At 39.3% G+C, this 22,056-nt stretch overlaps 1 protein-coding gene across 6 annotated transcripts in view; it reads right to left on the bottom strand.

Moving 5' to 3' along the window:
• The window catches only part of dlgap2b (discs, large (Drosophila) homolog-associated protein 2b), a 118,407-nt gene that overhangs the window by 19,214 nt on the left and 77,137 nt on the right, over window positions 1–22,056 (bottom strand). For 3 of the 6 annotated variants that reach the window (XM_086190641.1, XM_086190642.1, XM_086190643.1), the window contains 3 exons: window positions 20,368–20,521; window positions 18,321–18,540; window positions 2,544–2,600 (listed from right to left, as the gene is read on the bottom strand). In XM_086190641.1, the coding sequence (XP_086046767.1) occupies window positions 2,544–2,600; window positions 18,321–18,540; window positions 20,368–20,521 (431 nt within the window). Of the gene's footprint in view, window positions 1–2,543; window positions 2,601–9,523; window positions 9,569–9,660; window positions 14,628–14,802; window positions 14,869–18,320; window positions 18,541–20,367; window positions 20,522–22,056 lie in introns of those variants that run through there. The other 3 variants (XM_086190646.1, XM_086190644.1, XM_086190645.1) reach the window with 3 other exon arrangements.

The raw sequence follows: 22,056 nt of genomic DNA, 5'->3' as shown, positions 1-22,056 counted from the left end.
TTTTAACTTTAAAGATTTCTGCTCTCTTCATGTAAAATGCATAAAATCCTAAATTACTGTACGTCAGAGGGGCCCTAAAACTCACCACAACATCAAAAACAAACACTTCCATGGCTACAGCAGATGTTTCCAGCCTGTCCTCCCAAGAAGAACAAGCAGACAGGTGGAGAAAACAACACACAATCATGCGTTGGTGACAGATGCCATCTAGTGGCCATCGCAATTATGGTCAGAGGTGGCAAAAGCACACACATTCATTCATCGAGAAGAAGTACAGATAGTCAGGTAAAATAAAGATCAGCCCATTCACTCGAGTAAGAATAAAGAAATAAGGTGATGCTCAAATGATAAAAAAAGTCTTTTTTTACACTTTCTTTATGTCGGTGCTTTTACTTCACACTGACAAAACACGGAAGTCTTCTACTTCCTTCATACCCTTTTTGGCAACCTACAGCCAACTACAGCAAGTTGGAGAGTGACTCAGTGAACAGCAACTTTAAACAAAACTCTGGTCTGCTTTTGTTTTATTACATCTCTTACAGTACTTTTGTCAGTCCTGCATCAAAACTAAAGTGATTCTTTTATAATACAAGGTGGAGAGGAGCAGATACTTATGTGGAAATATGAGGAATAAGAGTACAAAAGTTGCGAGGAAAAATAAGTAAAGTACAGATACCTGAAAAATCGACAGAAAAAAAAGTATCTGTTCTCCGTTACTTCCCTAGCTCGATTGTGACCGCAAAAAAGTCACATGATGTCAACAAAGAAGAGGAAATATCCAGATAAGGAGTTGGAGGGAGCAATGGATGGATAGAAAATACTTTTTTATAGAATTTAGTATCACCAGTAGTAAATGCTGGCTTCCTGTTTCCATTTAAACCATAATCATATAAACCCAAATCATCATCTTTTCCAAAACTTAATCGTTTGTCGAATCCCAATGTCAGAACAAATGATTCACATTAAGTGGATGGGTTGGAGGATTTCTTTGTTTTTTCTCTAAATACTGATCAAGGGAAGCATCCTGCCCTTTGTGCGGCCGGCTCTGCCCGGCTTTATTTGAAGTTGATTGTTTGCTGGGCGGTTAAGTCAACAGGCAGTGAAGGTGGCATCAGGAATAAATCAACCTGTACTTCAGGCTCTAAAATTGTGCTGCTACTGTGTATGTATGTATTTATAGTATCAGATAGTACCGATATACAGTGAGGATCCTGCTAGTCGGTGTGTTAGACACAGAAGGTTGCTGCCTTGTTAGAGGCCCTCTTGAGATGGCGTATCAAACACACCCACCATCTGTCCCCTGCAGCTCAGGCACAGGGACGTCCTCCAGCATTAAAACACAAAATGGCAAACCCACTCTCCCTCCTCAGTGAATCACATCCCTCGCCTCACCAACGTAATCAGTTTACTTCCTGACCTGTTGCAATCCCCAGCCCCTCCTCTCTCCCGTGTATAAATATGACACAAGCTTGTCAGTGCGCATTCGATGACTGCGAAAAAATCGACAGGAAATCAACTGACAACTTTTACTAATAAGGAGTAAGTGGTGCAAGCTGAGTTGATGATTCCCTAGCTGTCATCATTCAGACAACCAGGTGTATTTGGCAGGTCGCTCCTTTTATTCAAACCTGCCTTTCATGATAACGGGCTGGACATGTTTGGGAAAGAAAAGGTGGCGGCGTTTTCGATTCGTGGTGGGATGAAATGTTGATAACGCGATGTATCACGGTGATTCCTCTCTTTATACATGGACACTCGAGAGTCAAGTTAGCAGGTGTTCCAAACAGATTCACCCATCCCCATTACTTTCTTTACCGTTGTTGCATGATATTTATTGGAAGTGTGCATGTTTCTGTGTTCAGGAGGCTCATCAGCTAGGACTTCCTAGAACATTGTTGTTATCCCACTTATCAGTTCTTTAAAACGACGCCACAATGCAGTATATAATGCAATATTCCTGCTTACTTTGGGATATTTCCTCTGTAGTCATAAAGACATAGTGACGAATCAGATGAACCGTCTTGCTGGATATTAATATCTCTGTATTGTTACATTGTGAGCAAAATGATTTACTCTGTGATTCCGCCTCCTAATCTGCACAGACTCCAGTAATAAAAGCAATGAAAAAGAAAGCTGCTGTATTTTTTTAAAAATCATTTGACAAACAATCTCTCCACTGTTTAAAATTCAATGGTGAAAGATGACAACCTGCAACCAGTAGATAACAAGTAGCTCCTTGTGGTTGCGGCACAGAGCTGTAAGAACCAGGTCCCCTCAATCAGCCATAGCTCCCATGACTAATATCATCAAACGTTTGTTTCACAGGAAGAGAAAAGACTGAAGATACGGATTTTTCACCATATATTTGTCTTTTATCAAGAGATACATGAACAAATTACAAGGCTTTTTCATTTTGTGTGACCTTTGAAAATAGACTAACCACATTTTTGCTATCCCCACAGATGCGTGAGTGCAACTGAAATATACTGTGCAGTAGGTAACTGCATGTATGGAGACGGAAAGCGATGGACACGGGTGGGTACCTGGAGGTGGTTGAGCGCGGTCCACACTGCAGGAAGTAGGGAGACGAAACTGAATCCCTGCAAGAAGCAAGCAACAGCAGTTAAAGGAGCAAGATGCAGACAAATGTTACTGTCACTTATATCTCCATACCTACCAAAACGGACTCCATGACAGACGTCTACAGCTCATCACAAATATTTACAGGTATACTACATCTTTGCGGTTCATAAGTCGATCAGTAACAAGCAGGGAGAGAGAAACACAGATGTTCACGATTTACAGCGCTAAAGAGGATTTTTCCAATAAGAATTATGCATGTGCTACATATTCATTTAAAGATTGCTTTGCATTCCCACTGTAACGAATTCCGACGTCAGGTGTGTCTCCATCAGGTGAAGACACAACTTACATTTGTGTTTCAGTCTCAGAATGTCACACACCTCATGGGCAATGCTTATACAGTGGGCAACAATTCCATCCGGAGAGTTTTAATTTGTATTTGTCAAAATTGTTCCATCTATATATGTGTTATTACCTCCGTACGTTGTCCAAAAACTTCTTAGTGCAATTTAATAACACTAAAATCATAATTGAGGAAAGGAAAGTGGTAAAAAAAATGATCCCAAATGGATCAACCAGGAAGGGAAAGTGAAAAATCAGCGAATCACTATTTGCCGAAGGCACTGGGAATGTTGCCCACCTGCATTAGCTGGAAATGCTGCCCATGCATTCTGATCTAAAGAGCAATCCTTAGTTCTCAGGACGCTGGCTGTTAACTGGTAGACAACGTGGGCATGCGTCATTACAATCTGATAACAGACAAACTATCATAACAGGTTTAAGACAAAGAGCACGGATCATTTCAACAATGACAGCAAATTTAATTATTCCAATCAACTGTTAAAAGACGGAGCGATAGTTAATACTTGCACAGGCATAAATTCAAAATATCTGATAGTGAAGATATTTCAAGCATTAAAGGCCAACATGATAAAATTGTCTTCAGATAAACTGAGAGGATAAGAGACAATCGTAATACCAAATTAGTGAAATGACCTTTTCACGTCTGTAATAAAATGCCACAAACATGAGCGTTACATCTGTGCCTAGTGGCTTTTTTTTTTTAAGAGCTAACAGAAATGAAGTTTAGACAGAAGACAATTAAACAAATATGCTGAGAGACCCAGACAAAGGACATGTTTTAAACTGAAAAACCCCACAGTCTGTTTTTCCTTCTTGTGTCATCTCTGAACTGCCTGCAGGGATGCGTGATGAAGAGTTACATGCTTTTTGAAGCTTTTACTGAGTGGTTATGACACCCCCAATTATTTATATAACCAGTTCACTGCCTTCAGATCATGTTGTTTTTGGTTGTGTGATCCTAAGTCACACTTTACATGAAATGCAAGTACAGTTCAGCGTTTTCAATGACTGGAAATTACCATTCTAATTCTGTTATGACTTTGTATTATGCAGTTAAAAATTCCAATTCATTCTAGAAAAAACAAAAAAATAAAAACAACGACTCTCTTACTGATATGGATTTCATGTATAATGCGACTTATACAATAAGGTGCGAAGAATATGCAACAGACCTTTGTGCTTTTTCAACAAGACTTCTCAAACCTTTTTCTCCTTTGTGACTTAAATTTCAGAATTGCAAAACTTCTCTCCTCACCATCCGACTCCCTCCATGTGTGTCGGAGGCTGTCCTTGCCATAGTCGTGGGCTCAGACTTGCAGCGAGGCTGGTGAGATGCTGCTCTTACTCAGGTCAGGGGTGGATTGAAATGATATGCGATGACATGGGGGCTGAAGATGTAACAGAGTGAATGGGAAGTCTCTCAGGGAACACCTTTTGTTGGTGAACTGTATTTACTCCTGTGTTACTATCTACCTTTATGTCATCTTTGCAAAGATACTGGGATGTATGGATTAGGTTTGTCTGGGTGTTCACCATGCATGATTATTAGTCATCCAGCCCCAGAACTCTGCCATCAATGTCTTCGCAATGAATCTGTTCCTCTCCTCTTAATAACTTGCTGCTGTACCGGCTGTGAGCGAATAGGTGGCAAAAAGGTTTATCAATACTTCTTTTTTACAGTATTGCATAAATCTAACAATCCACAATGCCCATGTAGTTGGTAGATAGCCGGTTAGACCACAAGGCCTATCAAATATACTGTAAGATTATTTGAAATTGCATCAGTAAAAAATGTGTAATGGTGCAAACAAAGTAGGGTGCATGGATCTGTTAACGGTTTACAATAAAATAACATCAACAGCAAACAACATCCCCCTGTTCTTCCATCCATCTTTGCTGCAAGTAGTGCACTAGATGCATTATTTAACCGTTAACTAATGCGTGACTGGATTTACCAACAGTTGCATTCGATATTTTACCGATATCTTTGTCAGAGGTGTTATAGATTTTGGATATTGATATATGCTGTTATAGCATATTTCTTTTCACCCACATATATATTAGATTCACGTTACTGATGATTATGCACCTTATTCGGAACTGAACTGACTTTGGCTTTCTTTCTGCTCTGCGTTCCCCGTACTGGACTGAAAGCCGGGAAAAAAACAAGAGAGGAAAAGAAGGAAAAAACATGGAGGTGGTGAATACTAGTGCCAGAAAGTTGTCTGTGTTGTCACCGCTCAACATTCAATTCTTTTGCCACTTGCTAACTTTATTGTATTTGACATGATAGGTCAAATGGAAGCAGGTGTGACTCCTGTACGGAGTGATACATACATCGAGAAATATTCTCTTCTGGTGTTTGTATCCTGGGACAAGGACGATAGTTCTGTTAAATGGCCTTGTGGCGCGATAACAGTTAGCTCTGCTCTGCTGTGCATGAAATGTATTGAATATTGAAAAATTGTGGAAAGTGACGTAATATTCAAGACTGGCCTTTAGACCGGCTTTTAAAGGTCTTTAGTCATGTGTTGGAATCAACTGTATTTGTACCTGATATTGTCTCTTCTTTGGACCAAGATTTTATGTCAAGACTGGTCAAGACCACAATTGTAGCAACTGTCCATACTGCAATGGCAGTGACGGTCTGCTGGCTGGGGTTTCACCCAGCCTTGGTCTTGCTTTCCTTGGTCTTGACCTCTGAAAGCCTTTGCCATGACTTAGTCCTGCTTTAGATGTTCTTGATGACAACACTACCCAACAGTCATCCTACAACATATGGACATCAAGGTATTTGGCCATAAATATTGTTAATACTTGAGTTTATCCTTCCACTGTTACTCTAATACTAATAAACATCTGTTAGAAATATTCCCTTCTAGAAATCATATTTTTCTTGAATAATTTAAGTGCATCTCTTTAGTGCGTGTGTAAAATATCACTTGTCAGCGACTAAATAATTAAAGCGCATTGAGTACATGGATGAGTTCTGGTTTCCTCCCGGTGATACTGTACCTGTCAAACCATTGTGACGACAGTGGCGCTGGAGGTTTGTAAAGATGGATGATCAGTGGATGAATGAATGGAAGGGTGATCTGACAGAGGACAACTGGCAGACTCCAATGTGTGTATCACTTGATAATCCCAGCCGACTCGACCGGATTTACAAAATTTGGTAGTTGTGGTGCAGCACAATAAAACAAGCGTGTTCTACATAGCCACATACATATATACATACAGTGGTGATGCCCCCATGGATGCGAGGTGGATTTACCTTTTATGTATGATATATAACAACAAACCAATAAAATCAATGGCCACAAACTGTCATCTCTACAAACTCATTTTTTCACTGCCTTTTGTACCGATGATCAAAGAGTATTTGGCACGCTGAAAGTGTCCTTACTCAAAAGACATGTGCAAAAAGAAAAAAAGCTGAAACAAAAGTCCTGCTAGCATCAGCCTAAAGGTTTGATATTCCAAGCATGAAAGTCCCAGAAAGAACATTTGAAGCATTTTTCTATGGTCAAAGTCCTTCCGGTCCTACAGCACTTGAAAAGAGCAGACTTGAATGTGGCACAAGAGGTTGTTGAAATCACTCCACTGAAGAATTTAATCTGCTGATATTTTCTTTTATTCAGTGCCTGTTACAGTCCTTGCCAGAATTATCTACTCCCCTGAATTTTAAAGCTATTGGGTGTAACTTTTGTCTCCCACTTCTGGAATTGAGAGTAATTAGATCACTGATGGTGGGTGCAGAGGCTGCAGGTGCAAAGACGCTATTAGTGTTGAAAACTCCATACATTGGGAAATGCAGAGAGATTTAATGAGCAGCGATGACCTTACATTAAATTGAGAGCCTTTATATTTTGGTTTTAGTGGCCGACGATGAATATTAAGAGAAGGTGGAGTTTAAATGTATATGTTAATATCATGTTGTTGTTTCCATCCATCCATCCATCCATCCATTTTCATCCGCTTATCCTGATAAGGGTCACAGGGGGCTGGAGCCTATCCCAGTGGTTCACCCTGGACAGGTCACCAGTCCATCACAGGGCCAACACATAGAGACAGACAACCATTCACACTCACAGTCACACCTACAGTCAATTTAGAGTATCAATCAGCCTCGTCCTCTCTTGATGTCTTTGGACTGTGGGAGGAAGCTGGAGTACCAGAAAGAACCCACGCAGGCGCAGGGACTCAAACCCAGAACCTTCTTGCATTTGAGGCAACAGTGCTAACCACTGCACCACTGTGCCGCCTGTTGTTTCACATCTTGTTGATACAATAATTCACTAAAAACAAGCTGCAACATTGCTGAACATAAACTTCATTATTTAACACTAATGTTATTGCCTGCATTGTCTACTGTATGTTATGTAATTTGCAGTCTGCATAAAATACCACAGGCCCAACTTTCTGTATGGTGTACTTAATGATCTGCAGATGATCACATTTAACCTTTGGTTAACTTGCATGTAGAAAAAAAATATTAATACATGGTGTAGATATTTTTTGTTTAATGACCTCATGAACTAAGGTCATCTAAAACATTACACTAATTGTCATAACTGTCATTGTGACTAATTTATTGATTTCTCAAGAATTTAGAAAGCTCGGGAAAAAAATGAAATCAAACAAATTTTTTTTTCTGACTCGCCTCCAAATTTCAGTGTTCACAGGACCTCAGTTAACCGGTGAACAATTATTTTTAGAAGACGAGAGCTGCCCGAGAGCCTCAGAACTGCCATCATTTGCTAAATATCTTAAAGTCTCAACTAAAACGATTGGAAATGTTATCAAGATTTTTTTCAGAAAAATATGTTGTTAGCATGCCTCAAGGATGGAGCATGGTGATGTACAATGCACACTAAATAAATTAGGACTATGTAGACAGTGGCATTAAAAATGTAATTGTAAGTTAGGCCTTTCTTGGCTTCCGTACATCACATTTGTTTCTGAAGATACTCAAAATGATTTACTGAAAATTAAGGTGTAATAACTCAGGAGGAGAATTCTGACCAGGACCGTATATTTACATATGTCATAAGAATATTGTAGCTTGATAATTAAGTCCTCTCTAAACTGATTGAATACATTTCTTTGGGAACACCACATGCAAACATGGAAACTTTGGCCTTGTAAATTTGGGTTGAAAAAATGTAAGATTCATTCTAAAGACCCTGAATTGAAATCGTTTTTAATATCTTTAACATGTTGGATATCAAAAGCCAACCACTCCCAGCTGGTCAAATACTGTCGCTTGCTCTGTGGCTCTGAGATGCTGTAGGAACCACTTCAGTGTAAATTTGAGTTTGTGCAGAACTACTTAAAAAGATGGATGGTCACTAAGAGTTTTCTTTTGTTTTTTTTTTTGCTGCAAGTGCTACTGTGAGTCAGCATTTTTCCAACACGATTCTAAATTACAATTACAACCATAAAAATAAATGTTACCTAACGTTTAGAGAGTAACAAACCTAAACCAAAGGATTTTACCAAACAAAAGTGTTTATGCATCCTGAAACATCACACGTTTTTCCAATGTTGTTCTTTATTTCGGACGTACTTGACCAGCTGGGAATGAGAATATCTCAGGGTATCTGCATCCTGATTGTCTGTGACGTCTGCCACTTGTGAAGCTGGTAAAGTAATTTTTGTATGGTTTGGCGATGACGGCTAAATGTAACATTTGGTCCCACTCTGACCTAAATATTCAGAGAAATAGTATACCTTCCCATTTAATGTCTTCAAGTACACTGGCGAGAATGTATTCTTACTTTTCTACAACACTTTCTAGATTAGGCTAGAAGTCAAACTGCACCCATGAGTGTAAAATGTAATCCATCTGCCTCCACCTATGAAATAATCCCAAGGCAGTGTTTATGTATCCTTTAAAATCTGACGTTGGAGGAAACATTAAATCAAAAAAGGTCATCGGTGTTAAAGTCCCAACTGCTACAGATCCCTAAACCTGGTTTTATATACCGGTAACAGTGTGTTGTTATGTACAATAGAAGAGAAAACTGTTTAATTTAGAGCAACATTGATTTGTGGTGGTTTGTCGAACAAAGCTGTTATGTTGGTCATAACCCGCGTTGCTGTATGCCAGGACATCTCGAGTATTATGTGCAGAATTTATTTCTCTCTTTTTCATTTAAAGAAAATGTAAAAATGGTTAAAAGAAGAGGGTGAATCACTATTGGATTTGAACTGAACTGTAATATTAAATCAAGAAAAAACATGCCTGTAAAATGCAGAAGATACTACACAGAAAATGGCAGTGTGCTAACACAAGGCCAACATAATGTTTCTGCTCCTGTAGTTGGTTGAGCTCATTATCCAGGGCTGGAATAAAATCCTGGAAATTCCACCGACTTCAATGTGGAAACAGATGAAGACATTTAATGTAATAAACATAGCGTGAATATGACATCATCTTCAACTTATGATATATAGATATATAGATATATATATCTTATTTCTACAAGTGAAAAATGTTAATGAGTCAGACAATAATGTGTGAAAAAATGACTTAACGACACATAAATAAGAGATTAAAAAAGTGTTTCCCTACCAGACCTACCGTACTCTCTACGCCCCCCAGCTAAGCTACGGGCGCCTAAAATGGGGAAAAAAAGAAAAAGCAAAAAATAACAAACAAAAACCAAAAAATGTGATAGCTCAATAGAAAAGCAATCCATAGAGAGGGTCAAAGTAAAGACACACGTGGCTGGCTCATGCTGAGTGTGTGTGTGTGTGTTCTTGATGTGTTAGTGTGTGAGGACACAAAAAGGCGTTTCATCTTTGGATGCCGTTGTAAAGCTATGACCCCCATTTTTGCCACTTAAATTAAACATCATAAACATTTTAATCCAATATTTTATATCAATTTATGAAAAATACATAAGGCTGATAAAAGTTTTAAATGAAAATTCACAAGAAACACCACAATAAGCAAACAAATTAGAAGGCAAAAGTATCACATACTTGTTTCATTCATTTACAAAATAAGCACAAGCTAACAAATGCAGGCTAAACTATGGTATTCAAAAGGATGCTTTGACAAAATTTGATTCGCTAAAGTTTGCAGTCAGAGATCCCTGATATCGCAACATGATTGATGCAAAACAGAGAAGCAGAAGAAACCTTGAAGAAAATACAGGAAGAGAACGTAAGGATTAAAAAAGGGTTTATATTCAAGCAGTGTTGCAGGTTCAGGTGATCACTTTCCATCCAAAAACTTTTGTCCTAATAATGGGATTTCACAGAGTTGGTAGGCGTTTCATCAGATTTCTAAATGACAACAAAACCTCATGGAGTAGTGACTACATACATAAACAATTCAGAATTCCTCACATATAACTATAGATTCCTTTACATAAAATATGGCTGCATGATTGAAAAATAATCATAAATACCATTTGTCTATATAATCTCAAACCTTTGTAAATTGTTCATATTTCATGAATATACGTATATTTTAAAATAATATTTAGATCGGTATATATCTCTATTTTTTGCTACATTTCAACTTATCTCAAGGGAAAGATATATTCTTTGGAATAAATGATGAAATAATGAGAAAACAGATTAAACATACTTTAAATTATGTTGAGTTCACTGGCATCAACTGATCACCAGAATTTTAACTAACTGTATTTGTAATTTTGAGATATAAAAATCATTGTCATAAGAATTACAACATTTCCAATTACATTACTGATTTCCTTTTTCAAAAATCGCTGTTGTCATTAAGTAAATAATCAACATATGCTGCACATAATGATAACTGTAATTTTTCTGAAAGTGAAAGTACAAAGCACATTGATGCTACTGGGAGAATCTCACCAACAAACATTATGATGTTAAGTGGACTGAAAACAAATTGGTTGATTTAAAAGAAATGCTAAAACAACCAATGTCAGATAATAATAATAATAATAATAATAATAATAATAATAATAATAATAATAATAATATAAAAATGTCACCAATATTTTCTGAAAATCCCTTTTCCAGCATTGATGACGTCACAAATTTACCTAACTGCTATTGTTACGATGACATAATGATACAACTGAGAAAAAAGGATTTGCATAGAATGAATGAATGTAGATTGGAGACATCACGATTGGCCAGTCTTCAGCACCTTAAAATTAGTTTGCATTCCCCAAACAATGGGAAAATATGTAAGTAAGGAATGCCACTGCAATCCTTTCTTACAGAATCATTCAAAGGCAAAAATTAGAATACAAGCCTTTCCAAAGTCTTTCATTTATAGTGTATATGTACTTTACTATACTGAAATGCTTTTAGGCTAAATGTCACAGTCATATGCCTTCAGTGAAATCATTTGTTATTTAATCTGATTTTTTTTATCAAAAATGTTTGGGTGAATAACCACAATGAACATTTATCTTTCTTATTCTATTATGTGGACAATGGCAACAATGAATTTGAGCTTATTCCTGATTCTACTTTCCAAGTTCAGAGTGAACCCCAACAAAACACGCCCAACCTCTGCTGGATTTCTGCTGTTGCAGGTGTATGGGGTGGAGCTACTGCGATGATTCAAAAAGAATTGTCTGCCTTTTTCTTCTTTAGCGTAGTGGCTTTCACTTTAATATCGATATTACCTCGAATACAACCTTCGTATGAATATCTTTTGAAAACGCCACTTTTTCTGCAAGTATTGTCTTTTGGTCGTGCAAAGGGGAAAGAAGATCCACTCTTTCTATAAAGGCAGAGATGTAGCCTCTCATTTATTTAAAGTCCTTCAGAAAGGTTCACATTTCAGTCAGGGGTCTGATACATACAGGCTTCTTATGGTCCTGTGCTGCAGTCATTATCCAAACTTGAAGATGTTTGCGGTTGACCTCAGTTCCACGGACCTCAGAGTTAACTTTGGTACACCATGTTGGGATGATGGAGTGAATGAGTGGTTGAGGGCAATGCCGGTGCCTAATGATTAAGTATCATTCCTCAACAAAACAGACAAAACGAGCAGTCGGCCAAATACAGCGGATGATTGAGGGCTCCAGAGCGTTAAGTTTTGTCAGGAGCCTGAGCTAAGCCATCACTAGTGAGGCGGTGTTAGTACATTCATTGGTACCATACTGCACCTCTGGGGACTTGTTGGAGAGGTAGTGGCCTTCAGCGGCCCTGATTGTCTACATTTAGGGACCAATGTTTTCTTTCTGCAGTGATGAACCATCTAGAAACATTCCATCATTTCTGGGGTTATTTAGAACAGTTGAATGTGGTAGAATTTAGCTCTAAAAATCCAGTCCAAATTTGTCTCAAATCCTTTTCCCACCCCCACTAGTACAGGTTTCTGAACCAATGGCATTCAAGATTTTTTTACTCTTGGTTCTCTCGAGCCAGGAGCTCTCACCATTTTGGATGGGAATCAATGTCGCATTGAGGGCAAATGCCTTCATAGCTGTTTCTGCACCTACTTCCCAACCAGGGCTGTAGTGCTAAAAAAAGCAAGGTAAACAAAAATTAAACTGCCCAGAAACAGAATAGATATATGACGTAAGAATAACTGAAACCCAATCAAAAAATTAATATATAAATTCAAAAAAATGTTCAGGTACTGAACCTATTCCCTACCAGTAGGAAAAACCTACTATAATACAAATGAAGGGATAGTTGAGACCCAACATTTCAGACCCCTCAGTCAGCACTGCACAAAAATGAAAAGGCAAAAAAATTGGTATGCAGTTCTGTATGAGGTGTACAAACATCTGAGGAATGAAAATGACGTACAGAAATGGAGACAGACCATAAAGACTGGAGAAAGGGGGGGCTGCATTTGGTTTTGGTACCACATTTACTACTCAAACCCCTCTCATGGCTGACCGAACACAGTATAACTGCAAACAGTACAAGTATTGAATATAAGTTTCTCTATATACAAAATGGTACATTTATATACATAGTTTGAACATGAATGCGGTTTGTGCTGAAATGAACTGAAGCCAATACATTCGTACATAAATGATGGATGTGTATCCCTCTAGTTGATTTCTACTCCCTATGAAGTCATTCACAAATGTGTGATCGTAAACATCAAAAGCCAGGGACTTTTTTAAAACTTTGTAGAAGTTTTTACAGATTATTGTCATCTCTATCCATGTAACTATTCCTACTTCGTGTGGCTCATTCATATAGTGTCTGAAACTTTTTCAAAATGCCCATTTCAACCCAAACTGGCTACAAAATGGATGAAACAAAGGCCGTGGCAAAGGAATGTTTTGATTAGACTAACTAAAAAGTAAACTATATATCAATATATTCATAAATAATATATTCATCTTTGATGCATTCATTATAAAACTAGGGTTTATAAAGTCATTCACAGTATTTTTCAGTACACTCAGGTGCTTAAGAGAACGTTTCTACATGACGAGAAACTGGAATGAACATGAGTTATTCAAATTCATGTGCAGAGACAAACCAACATATGCCTCAGCTTACAACTTCTGATTTTTTGGGGGTTTTATCATTAATTGACCCTCAGATTTTCAGTCGAATTGGATTTTTCACTGAAGGTTGGGTATGTAAGACAGCGGAGGAAAGCTAATGCTGCTCTCGTTGGCACTTGAGGATCTGAATATCCGCCACTTTCTCTAATCTTGACTCATTCTAATGTGTCATTCACGTTTATTCCATGGCTAAGCAAGACACTTGCAAAACAATTGCTTGAACAATGTTGTAACCTGTTCAAGCAACAACAGACATGGTGTCTGCATAGAGTAAAGGGACAACTAACAGTAGCAGTATCCGGCCTTTCTTTGTCATAATCAGGTTTACACCCTGGCCTCCTGGTTTCATGTTACACTGTGTGCATGGTAATGATTAGAATGACATAGACAGATATGACATGGGCCCACTGGTGTACTTCCTGCTCCATAGTTCTAGACTGGCGCTTCTGTGACCACCTGTGTGGCCACCTATGTCCTGCTGCTTAGGGGCCTTCTGCTTTTTGTTAATCTCCCACGGGAAGTCTTCTATTGGAAGCGGACTGGCAGGGCTGCCTGAACCCTCTGGCGTGCTCTCAGGGGTGCCTTCTATAATCTCGATTCTGGGTGGGTCCATGAAATCCATGATGCTGAAGGGTGCTGGCTCTGGTTGGCACATGACTGACTTGTCCTCTGTATTCTGCCGAATTGACCAGCTTGAACCAGCTTGAATTCCTATGGATACTCTGTCATCTGTTTGGGTGGTGCTGTCACTGCAAGGCTCCCGGCACAAAGTCCACATGTTGTAGCACTGAGTGAAGTTGAAGAAGTTGCTGTTGAAAGTCTTCAACTCCCCACAGACGTCTCTGCGGAGCTCCGCCAGCTCGTAGCGCATTGCTGAGATTTCGTCCTTCCACTGCATGTTGAAGGCAGCAACCATGTTGGCAGACTCCTTAAACGCCTGAATGGCCTGAGGGACTGGTGGCTCAGCGGTGGCTATGGGTGACGCACTGGGGACCCTGAATGATGGCGGAGAGGCCGGTGGGACAGATATGGCCGTTACAGTGGAGCTTGTACTGTGCTGGCTGCGAGCAGCCGCTGTCTCCCTCTCCAGCCTCTCTAGCTCTGCATAAGCAGAGGAGCTGGCACCGTCATCATCCTCTATCATGTCGTCATTTAGTAAAGACGTCCCATCCACAATATCATATCCCTCTGGAAGACAGATTTGAATGTGCAAACAGAAGGACATTTAAAGGGAAAGGAACAGCTGGAGTTTGATTTGATTAGGACACTTAAATATCTACATATATCTATGGAAAACATACAGTATGTGAGTAGCAAGTAAATCCAGAGACAAACAATATCAGACCCAATGACGAGCACCTACCATGGACTGGTGTGCTATTCTCATGTGAGGAGATCTGCTCTTGAGAAGTACAAATCCAAGAGGTAACTGAGTAGTGTCATAAAATCACAAAATTAAAAATATTAAGAGACCATCTGTCCATTTTTGTTCCATAAATATGTATGCTGTCACTGACAATCACATAACATTATTCCAAAAATTCTAATATAGTTTAAGGGGTCTAATTCCTGCCAAACCGAGACAATTCTCCCAATAATCTCACATACTGTAGGCTTTTCAATGTTTTTTTACACTGCCTTCTCAGTCATCTCAAGGTACACCAAGCTTCTTTCCATCTTTTCACTGCACAGCACAGTAAAGAGTGGAATTAAACATGAAACACATCAATCATTATCAAATCATAAATCAAATTTCTGAGAACCCTTTTCTCAAAAACATATCAAAAATATTTCTTGAAATTTGTGCCATTTTTGTGCAAAAAGAAAAGATGTAAGAGAGTAGAAGATTCACAACCCACTGGGCCAAGAAGCAGTTATGAACCCTATTGAACATATCAGGTCCAAGGTGGCTGATTTAGACCATGACCTCCCCACTAGAGGGCTGCACACGGGTGAGGCTGCAATCCCACAGTCAAAGACAGCTGACGGACTCAGTGCCACACCTGGCCTTGGGCAAAAATTCTCATGGAAAGAACAAAAATAAAAACTTAAAGCAGACATATGCTGCTCTCACAAATGATTGGAGACAGTGTTGATAACATTCAGTGCTATCTTATGGTTGCAAAACATTCTGAAGTTTGGGAAGTACATCTCTTATATACATTTACACTTACAAGGCGAGCACTTTAAAAAGAGACATGAGAAACAACTCACAAAACCCAGCTTTACATTTTAGCAGTACCTACATTTTTAAGCAATACTTCAGTGTGTTTTAAAAAGTGTTTTTTGCATTTCAAGTACTCACAAACAGGTCCTTTGAGCTCACAAAGATGTTTTCTCAAGGTGTGTGTGACTTCTTTGCAGAATGCAGAGTTAGTCACATCGATTTTGCTTAAAGCCAAAGGTGCTGCATGGCCACTAACTACAAACACCAAAACAGTCTAAAAATGTGCATTTACTAAGTCTCAAGGGCATCATCTGATATAATCAACATCTTTTTTTTTTTTTATCCAGTGGTATGCTCAATGATGCTCAACACTAAGATCTTAACTAAAAACAAACTATAACCCTTCTGGCTCATCAGGCTTTCATAGCACCTATACCAGGAATTTTGTTGTTTTTAGCCAAATCAAAGTCTTTGCCGATCACTGAGCATATGGCTGGACGAGGCGGATTATACCAGGCGATGTGCTTTTGAGTTTTAAGGAAGATTTTAGACAGATTTTAGTGCTCGCCATTTGCTTCAAGCTCAATATGCGTGGCTGTTTTTCTGGCATTCTAGCATCACAAATGAGGAACACAGCAATGAAAAAACTCTTTCATGAGCTCAAAGCACATATTTGCAAATACCTGAAATTCAAAATACATTTTTTAGTGTAAGTATTTCTTAAAGAAGAGTTATTGTGAGTTGTTTGTGATCATGTTTACTGTTCAGGATAACATAACGACTTATTTCTACCAGCTATAAACTCTATGTATCTATTTTTATTTACTGAGAAGGCAGTGCAAAAACACACATATACATAGATATATGTATGCGTGTCAACATTAGAATACCTGCAACAATCATCACTGATGCCTCCAGGTGTTCTTTCCCCCCTGGTTATCCTTCAAGAGGTGGACGGTCAAATGGAGATGCTCATCTGCCCTATGGAGCATCAAGGGATCCCTCCCCCACTCAAGGGCCCACTAGCCTCACATGGTTCATAAACCGCTTACAATTCAGATATAAACTAGTTTTGTGCACTAAAACATGATGGGACAACTTACTTTAAGGTCACTATTTCATCAGAACAGAGCAAAGAGTGCATCAAATGAGAAATAGTATTTACAGTCTGGCTTGATTGGAGGTGTCAGTACTGTACACCATTCAAGGAGCCCTTCTCCTGGGTCCCCATAATGTTGTCTGATGCGTAATGCCAGTCTTTGAAATCCCAACATTCTAACAGTCAACTGCTTGTTTAGACCTATGGTGCTAACAGATTTGGAGGAGAGAGCTAGATGATTAGAGCTCAGCAAATAAGACGGTGGGATTGGAGAGCACTCCTTTATCCTCGGTGCTTCTGTCACATTGAAGAAATCGTAGAGGGGGAAACCAAATTGAAGGTGGTTGGATTCCAAAAACAAAACTCCAGTTTGAACAAGAAAACAAATCCCACAAAATAAGTCAATGTGCAAATGTCTCCAATATTGAATTGACAGAAAAGTATACAAAAACAATAAAAATTCAGGTCATAATGTTTAAAAGTGCACATAATTGAAAAAAAAAAAGTTTCAATAGGGTTCATAGCTTTACTCTTGCAGGCAAACACCAAATGCACTTAGTGAGGGAGTTTCTGCAAATGCTCTGCTTGCACAAAGAACCTGAAATGTGTTGCATAAAGCGATAATATCTTTGCGTTTAAAAGCAGCATGTAGTACAGATAACAATACACGAGTCCATAAGATAGAATGCTTTTATCCCCCTCAGCAAATCAATGTATAAACTACAATACAACCACTGAGATCCCTCAAGTAGAAACTTGCAGTTGAAAAAGAAATGGATTCAAAACTCCTTTAACATCATTTGCACCACATTATTTTGCTGCTCAAAAGTAAGTTTCATGCAACACAATACAAAAATACTGCAAATAATTGAAGGCAGTAGAGAAATTCTAAGAATTGGCCATCAGTTACTTTGTGCAACCAGCACGTGTGTGTGTTCTAGAATTTGTTGACTTACCTTTAATTGGTAGCAAAATTGTGTTTACTTATTTTAATTTTTTTTTTTTAACAGTGAATTACAAGATCAGAGAATATGATCATGTGTTTTGTAACAGACCAGGGGGAGGACAGGTAGAAGTTGACCACTTTATCCTGCCAACACAAATGCGTTTACAACCTACCACTCCCCGACCCCTGGCCCATTTCCGTCTTCACCCCTCCCTAAGACTCACACTCCTCTCACAACACATATATAACACCACAGTTTCACATGCTTAGGGTAGGTCCTGCACTTCTTAGACATGCCATGTCATGTGGCTGTGCTGTGTTGTGAGATTGTGTTGCCATCTGTGTTTCGAATGTGACCCTCCCACCCAACTCCTTTCTCTACAGCTTGGCAATGCCACAAATAACCAACCAGAAGCTTTGCTAATGATGCATGAATCGTGCAAAGTAACACTCAAGCAAATCCTTCTAAACAATTGGGAGTATGCAAAGACAAGAACACACGCACACCATAGCTTCCAAGGAAAATAGCTGGAATCATTCAGCCGGCATCTCGGAAACTCAAGGGTTCCCCACTGTACATATGTAGGTATGTCAAGGTTGTGCGCATGTATAGGATGTATGAGGATATGTAGTCTAAGCCCTCTCTCATTTAGGGGGGTATTGTTTTACCTGTTGTGGATCTGAGAGTTGAAGTGACAGTGGAGGATGTCATTGAAGGCAAGCAGTCGTCATCTTGGGAATAACCAGCCTGTATTGCACGGAGGTAACTGTGGCTTCGAGTGCGGAACGAGCCAGGCAGGTCCAAGGCCTCCATGGCCTGGGATTCTACTTCACTAAAAACGGACTCGCAAACTGACTCAAACTGGCCATTGATCTCAGTCTCACTCACCTGAGAGACAAAAACAGGAATAGCAGTCCTTAATTTTTCCTCTTCCTTTCTCTTTCTCACTTTGATTCTTCCCCTTTGCACAGCAAATATGAAGGAGTGTTAGCATAAGGAAATGCCACGGTCAATTCCGACCTTAAACTGAATGAATGTCAAGATTAAATGGAAAAGAAGAATAGATGACAACAACACACAATTAGAGAAGTATTCACTTGGTGTTAGACAGCATTCCATTTGTATATTGCATGTTTCAACAAAAGTATGCTACAGTCTCCAATTCTTCTCGTCTTTCTAGCAAGAATCATACTGACATATGCAAATTTCTTGTCATGCAAGTAAACCAGCAAAAAGGAACTATTCACCTTATCATTTTCTCCTATTCATGTGTACTTGAATGTCTGACTGCTAGTTAGCTTAGTGCAATGAATGGTAATGAAAGGGCAGGTTAGCTAACGACTGTCAAGACCACTCAGCTTCGACAACCTGTATTTTCTCTAATACATTCTGGTTCAAATGAGGTTCAGGATCTTGGTTTGTCCAGAAGTAATTATAATCACCCTTTCTGAGGCAGTCATCCATGATTGATTTTGTTTCAATGGTAATTCTGATAATATGTGTCTTCATAATTCTAAATTGTTACTTCATAGTGAATGTTAACCAGAACCCTGTTTAATGTAGGTAGAGTCCTTAGGAGTTCACTACCATCCATGGCGCAAAGCTAACAAGAGCTTAGCTGGTAAAATCCTCTCAAATGTATGCACGGAGAGAAGTGTATCTATCTTCTGTCTGGTTCTGGGGAAGATGGACAATGAGACAAAAAGTTGGTGCATTCCTTTAAAACAGTGTAACAGAATAATACCTTGTCATTTTCTTACTTAACAAATAAAATGATACCTTAAAAGAGAACTGGGTTTCATTATTACAGACGTTTTTCTATTTGCATTATTAAACTGGGTGATAGTACCTATATGAGTGAATTGAATTTACAATACTTTTTGGATTAATTGTCTCTTCCTTCTCTTACTCATTCTCCACATACAGGCTTCGCTGCTGTCAGAATTCTTTTTACTGGAGCAACCACGTCTTGAGCCTACACGGAGGTCCAGAACAGACGTGCAGAACTGATTTTAAGACACCTGGAAATGTCGATGTGGTTATGATTGTCAAGCTTTGTCTCACTTAGACCCCATAATCTCCTAAAGTTAAATGTTTTGAAGAAAAAAATCAGATCAGTTAACCAAGGCAACCTGTTGCTTTTGGCATTGTTCGTTAATTAACTGGCATGGTATGACAACAGGAGAGCAATGAATCATGTATCAACGGCTCCTCAGACAACTTTGGCCCAAATGTGTGAACACTCTCCAATGTGAAACTGACATATTTCTTGTTTTTGCAGATTTCTTGAAAGCAGTCAGTGTTTGCCTATGTAGATTCGATTCACAGGAATATAAAAGTATTGATTTACCATGCAGAAATATTTAATTTAGCTTTTTGACTTGAGACAGCAAAGTTTGTGTGTGCCATGAACCTGATGTTACCCTGTCGACCTGCTCTCCATCCTTGGAGGTGCAGCCCCCCTCAGAGACATTCCCTGAAGTTTCTGCCAGTTTTTTTCTATGTCAAAAGGGTTTCTTGGTTCGTGATCCCACACCTGAATATCTCTATCCTTGTACAGATGAAAACTTCAAATTATACTGTATGAAGAAAATCTGTTTTGATCTTACTTAAGGATAGAGTTGTGATGTCTCTACAATTATCCCTAAAATATCAAAGAAACATCAAGCTGTTGTCACGTGTTGCCACAGTGTGATGCGTATGTTTTAGACTCACCTGGCTGACGCAGCTAGCCTGACTGAGGGTGCTGACGGCGCGCATGTAGCTCTGGTTGCGAGAACGGAAGGGCGGGGGATGAAAGGTGGCGGGGTCCAGTGTGACACTAGGGTGGGGCCGCATATCTCTTGTAGTTTGCAAGTGGTAGCCCTGGCTGAACAAGAACAAGGGGTAGGGGTAGACACAAATGCATGGTTCAAAAGCTGAACATGGAGCATCACTGGATGATACAGGATCTACAAGAATATCTCTTCAGCACTGTGGTATAATTCATGGCTGAGCTCTCCTAAATATCACTTGAATGACTCACAACACAATCTGAAGTACTGGGGAAAGACACAGAGCTTTATGTACTGTGTATTTCTTACAAACTCCACTCGATGTGAAAAACAAGAGAGAGCTGGTTTATTTGTGGTCAAAAAAAGAAGCAATCAGATCCCCACTGAGATGACACTAACAAAAATAGCCCTGGACACTTAGTGGCAGGAGGTATGGCAGATGCATGACGCCTCCCCACATTCAAAGAATTTGGCTTTGTACAAGCTACACTGCATCAAAACACACAGCACCAGAGATCAAGAGGTAAGCCAACAGTAAGCTTTGTTGGTGGGTGAAAGTGAGGCAATTACAATAGGAACACTTGGTAATTTGTCTGGTTTATCACACTGGCAGATACATATGACAACCACCCAACAATTACCAGAGAGAGATGATTAGGAGGCGATTAAGCAAAGCACAGGATATTGCATATTTGCATATTGCAACTGCAAGCTACAGAAATTGATTTTTGGTGAAATGTGACATCCATCCATCCATCCATTTTCTTCCGCTTATCCTGTTAAGGGTCACGGGGAGGCTGGAGTCTTTCGGGCGAGAGGTGGAATTTAACCTGGATGGGTCGCCAGTCCATCACAGGGCCAACACATAGAGGCAGACAACCATTCACACTCACAGTCACACCTACAGTCAATTTAGAGTATCAATCAGCCTCGTCCCCTCTTGATGTCTTTGGACTGTGGGAGGAAGCTGGAGTACCAGAGAGAACCCACACAGGCACAGGGAGAACATGCAGACTCCACACAGAAAGATCCTGTGCCCGAGTCAGGGTTCGAACCCGGAACCTTCTTGCTGTGAGGCGACAGTACTAACCACTGCACCACTGTGCCACCAAAATGTGATATTTTCAGTAAAAATATGCCATTAATGTGTTAGAGTAGGGCTTTTTTTCTGAGCGTGGTGGTGTTTCTGAATAAAGCATCTTTAGTTAGATGTCTTTTGTTGTTGTCCAATGAGATGATGTGAGGGACTTTCAATTTGAAGTCTGAAAATGTCTCCCAAAAAATCCTCAATGACCTGTTCATTATGGAAAATTGGCATTGTGATCATGCTAGCTCAAGTGATGGGAATTCTATGTTATAACATAGATGTAATGTCAGCAAAAAAACAGGAACTTAACTCTTGCGTTGCTCATAACACAAACAACAGCAGGTCATTTTAAAGTGACATCTGATGCTGGGGTTAGCTTAACTTACTTTTATGTCAGAGGGAGATATCTGCACGGTTCTTTGAGAGAGCATAATGAGGAAGAGTGTGAACTATTTATGTTGCACTCTTAAATCAGGGTTGAAATGCAGAAGGAGCTGCTCCTGGATAAAGGTTAAGACCAAAATGGAAGCGAAAGGAGAACAG

This window comes from Aulostomus chinensis, chromosome 20, assembly GCF_037954235.1.
Source record: "Aulostomus chinensis isolate RoL2024-O1b breed Wild chromosome 20, RoL_Achi_v1.0, whole genome shotgun sequence".
NCBI lineage: Eukaryota > Metazoa > Chordata > Actinopteri > Syngnathiformes > Aulostomidae > Aulostomus > Aulostomus chinensis.
This window is presented reverse-complemented; position numbering and strand designations above follow the sequence as displayed.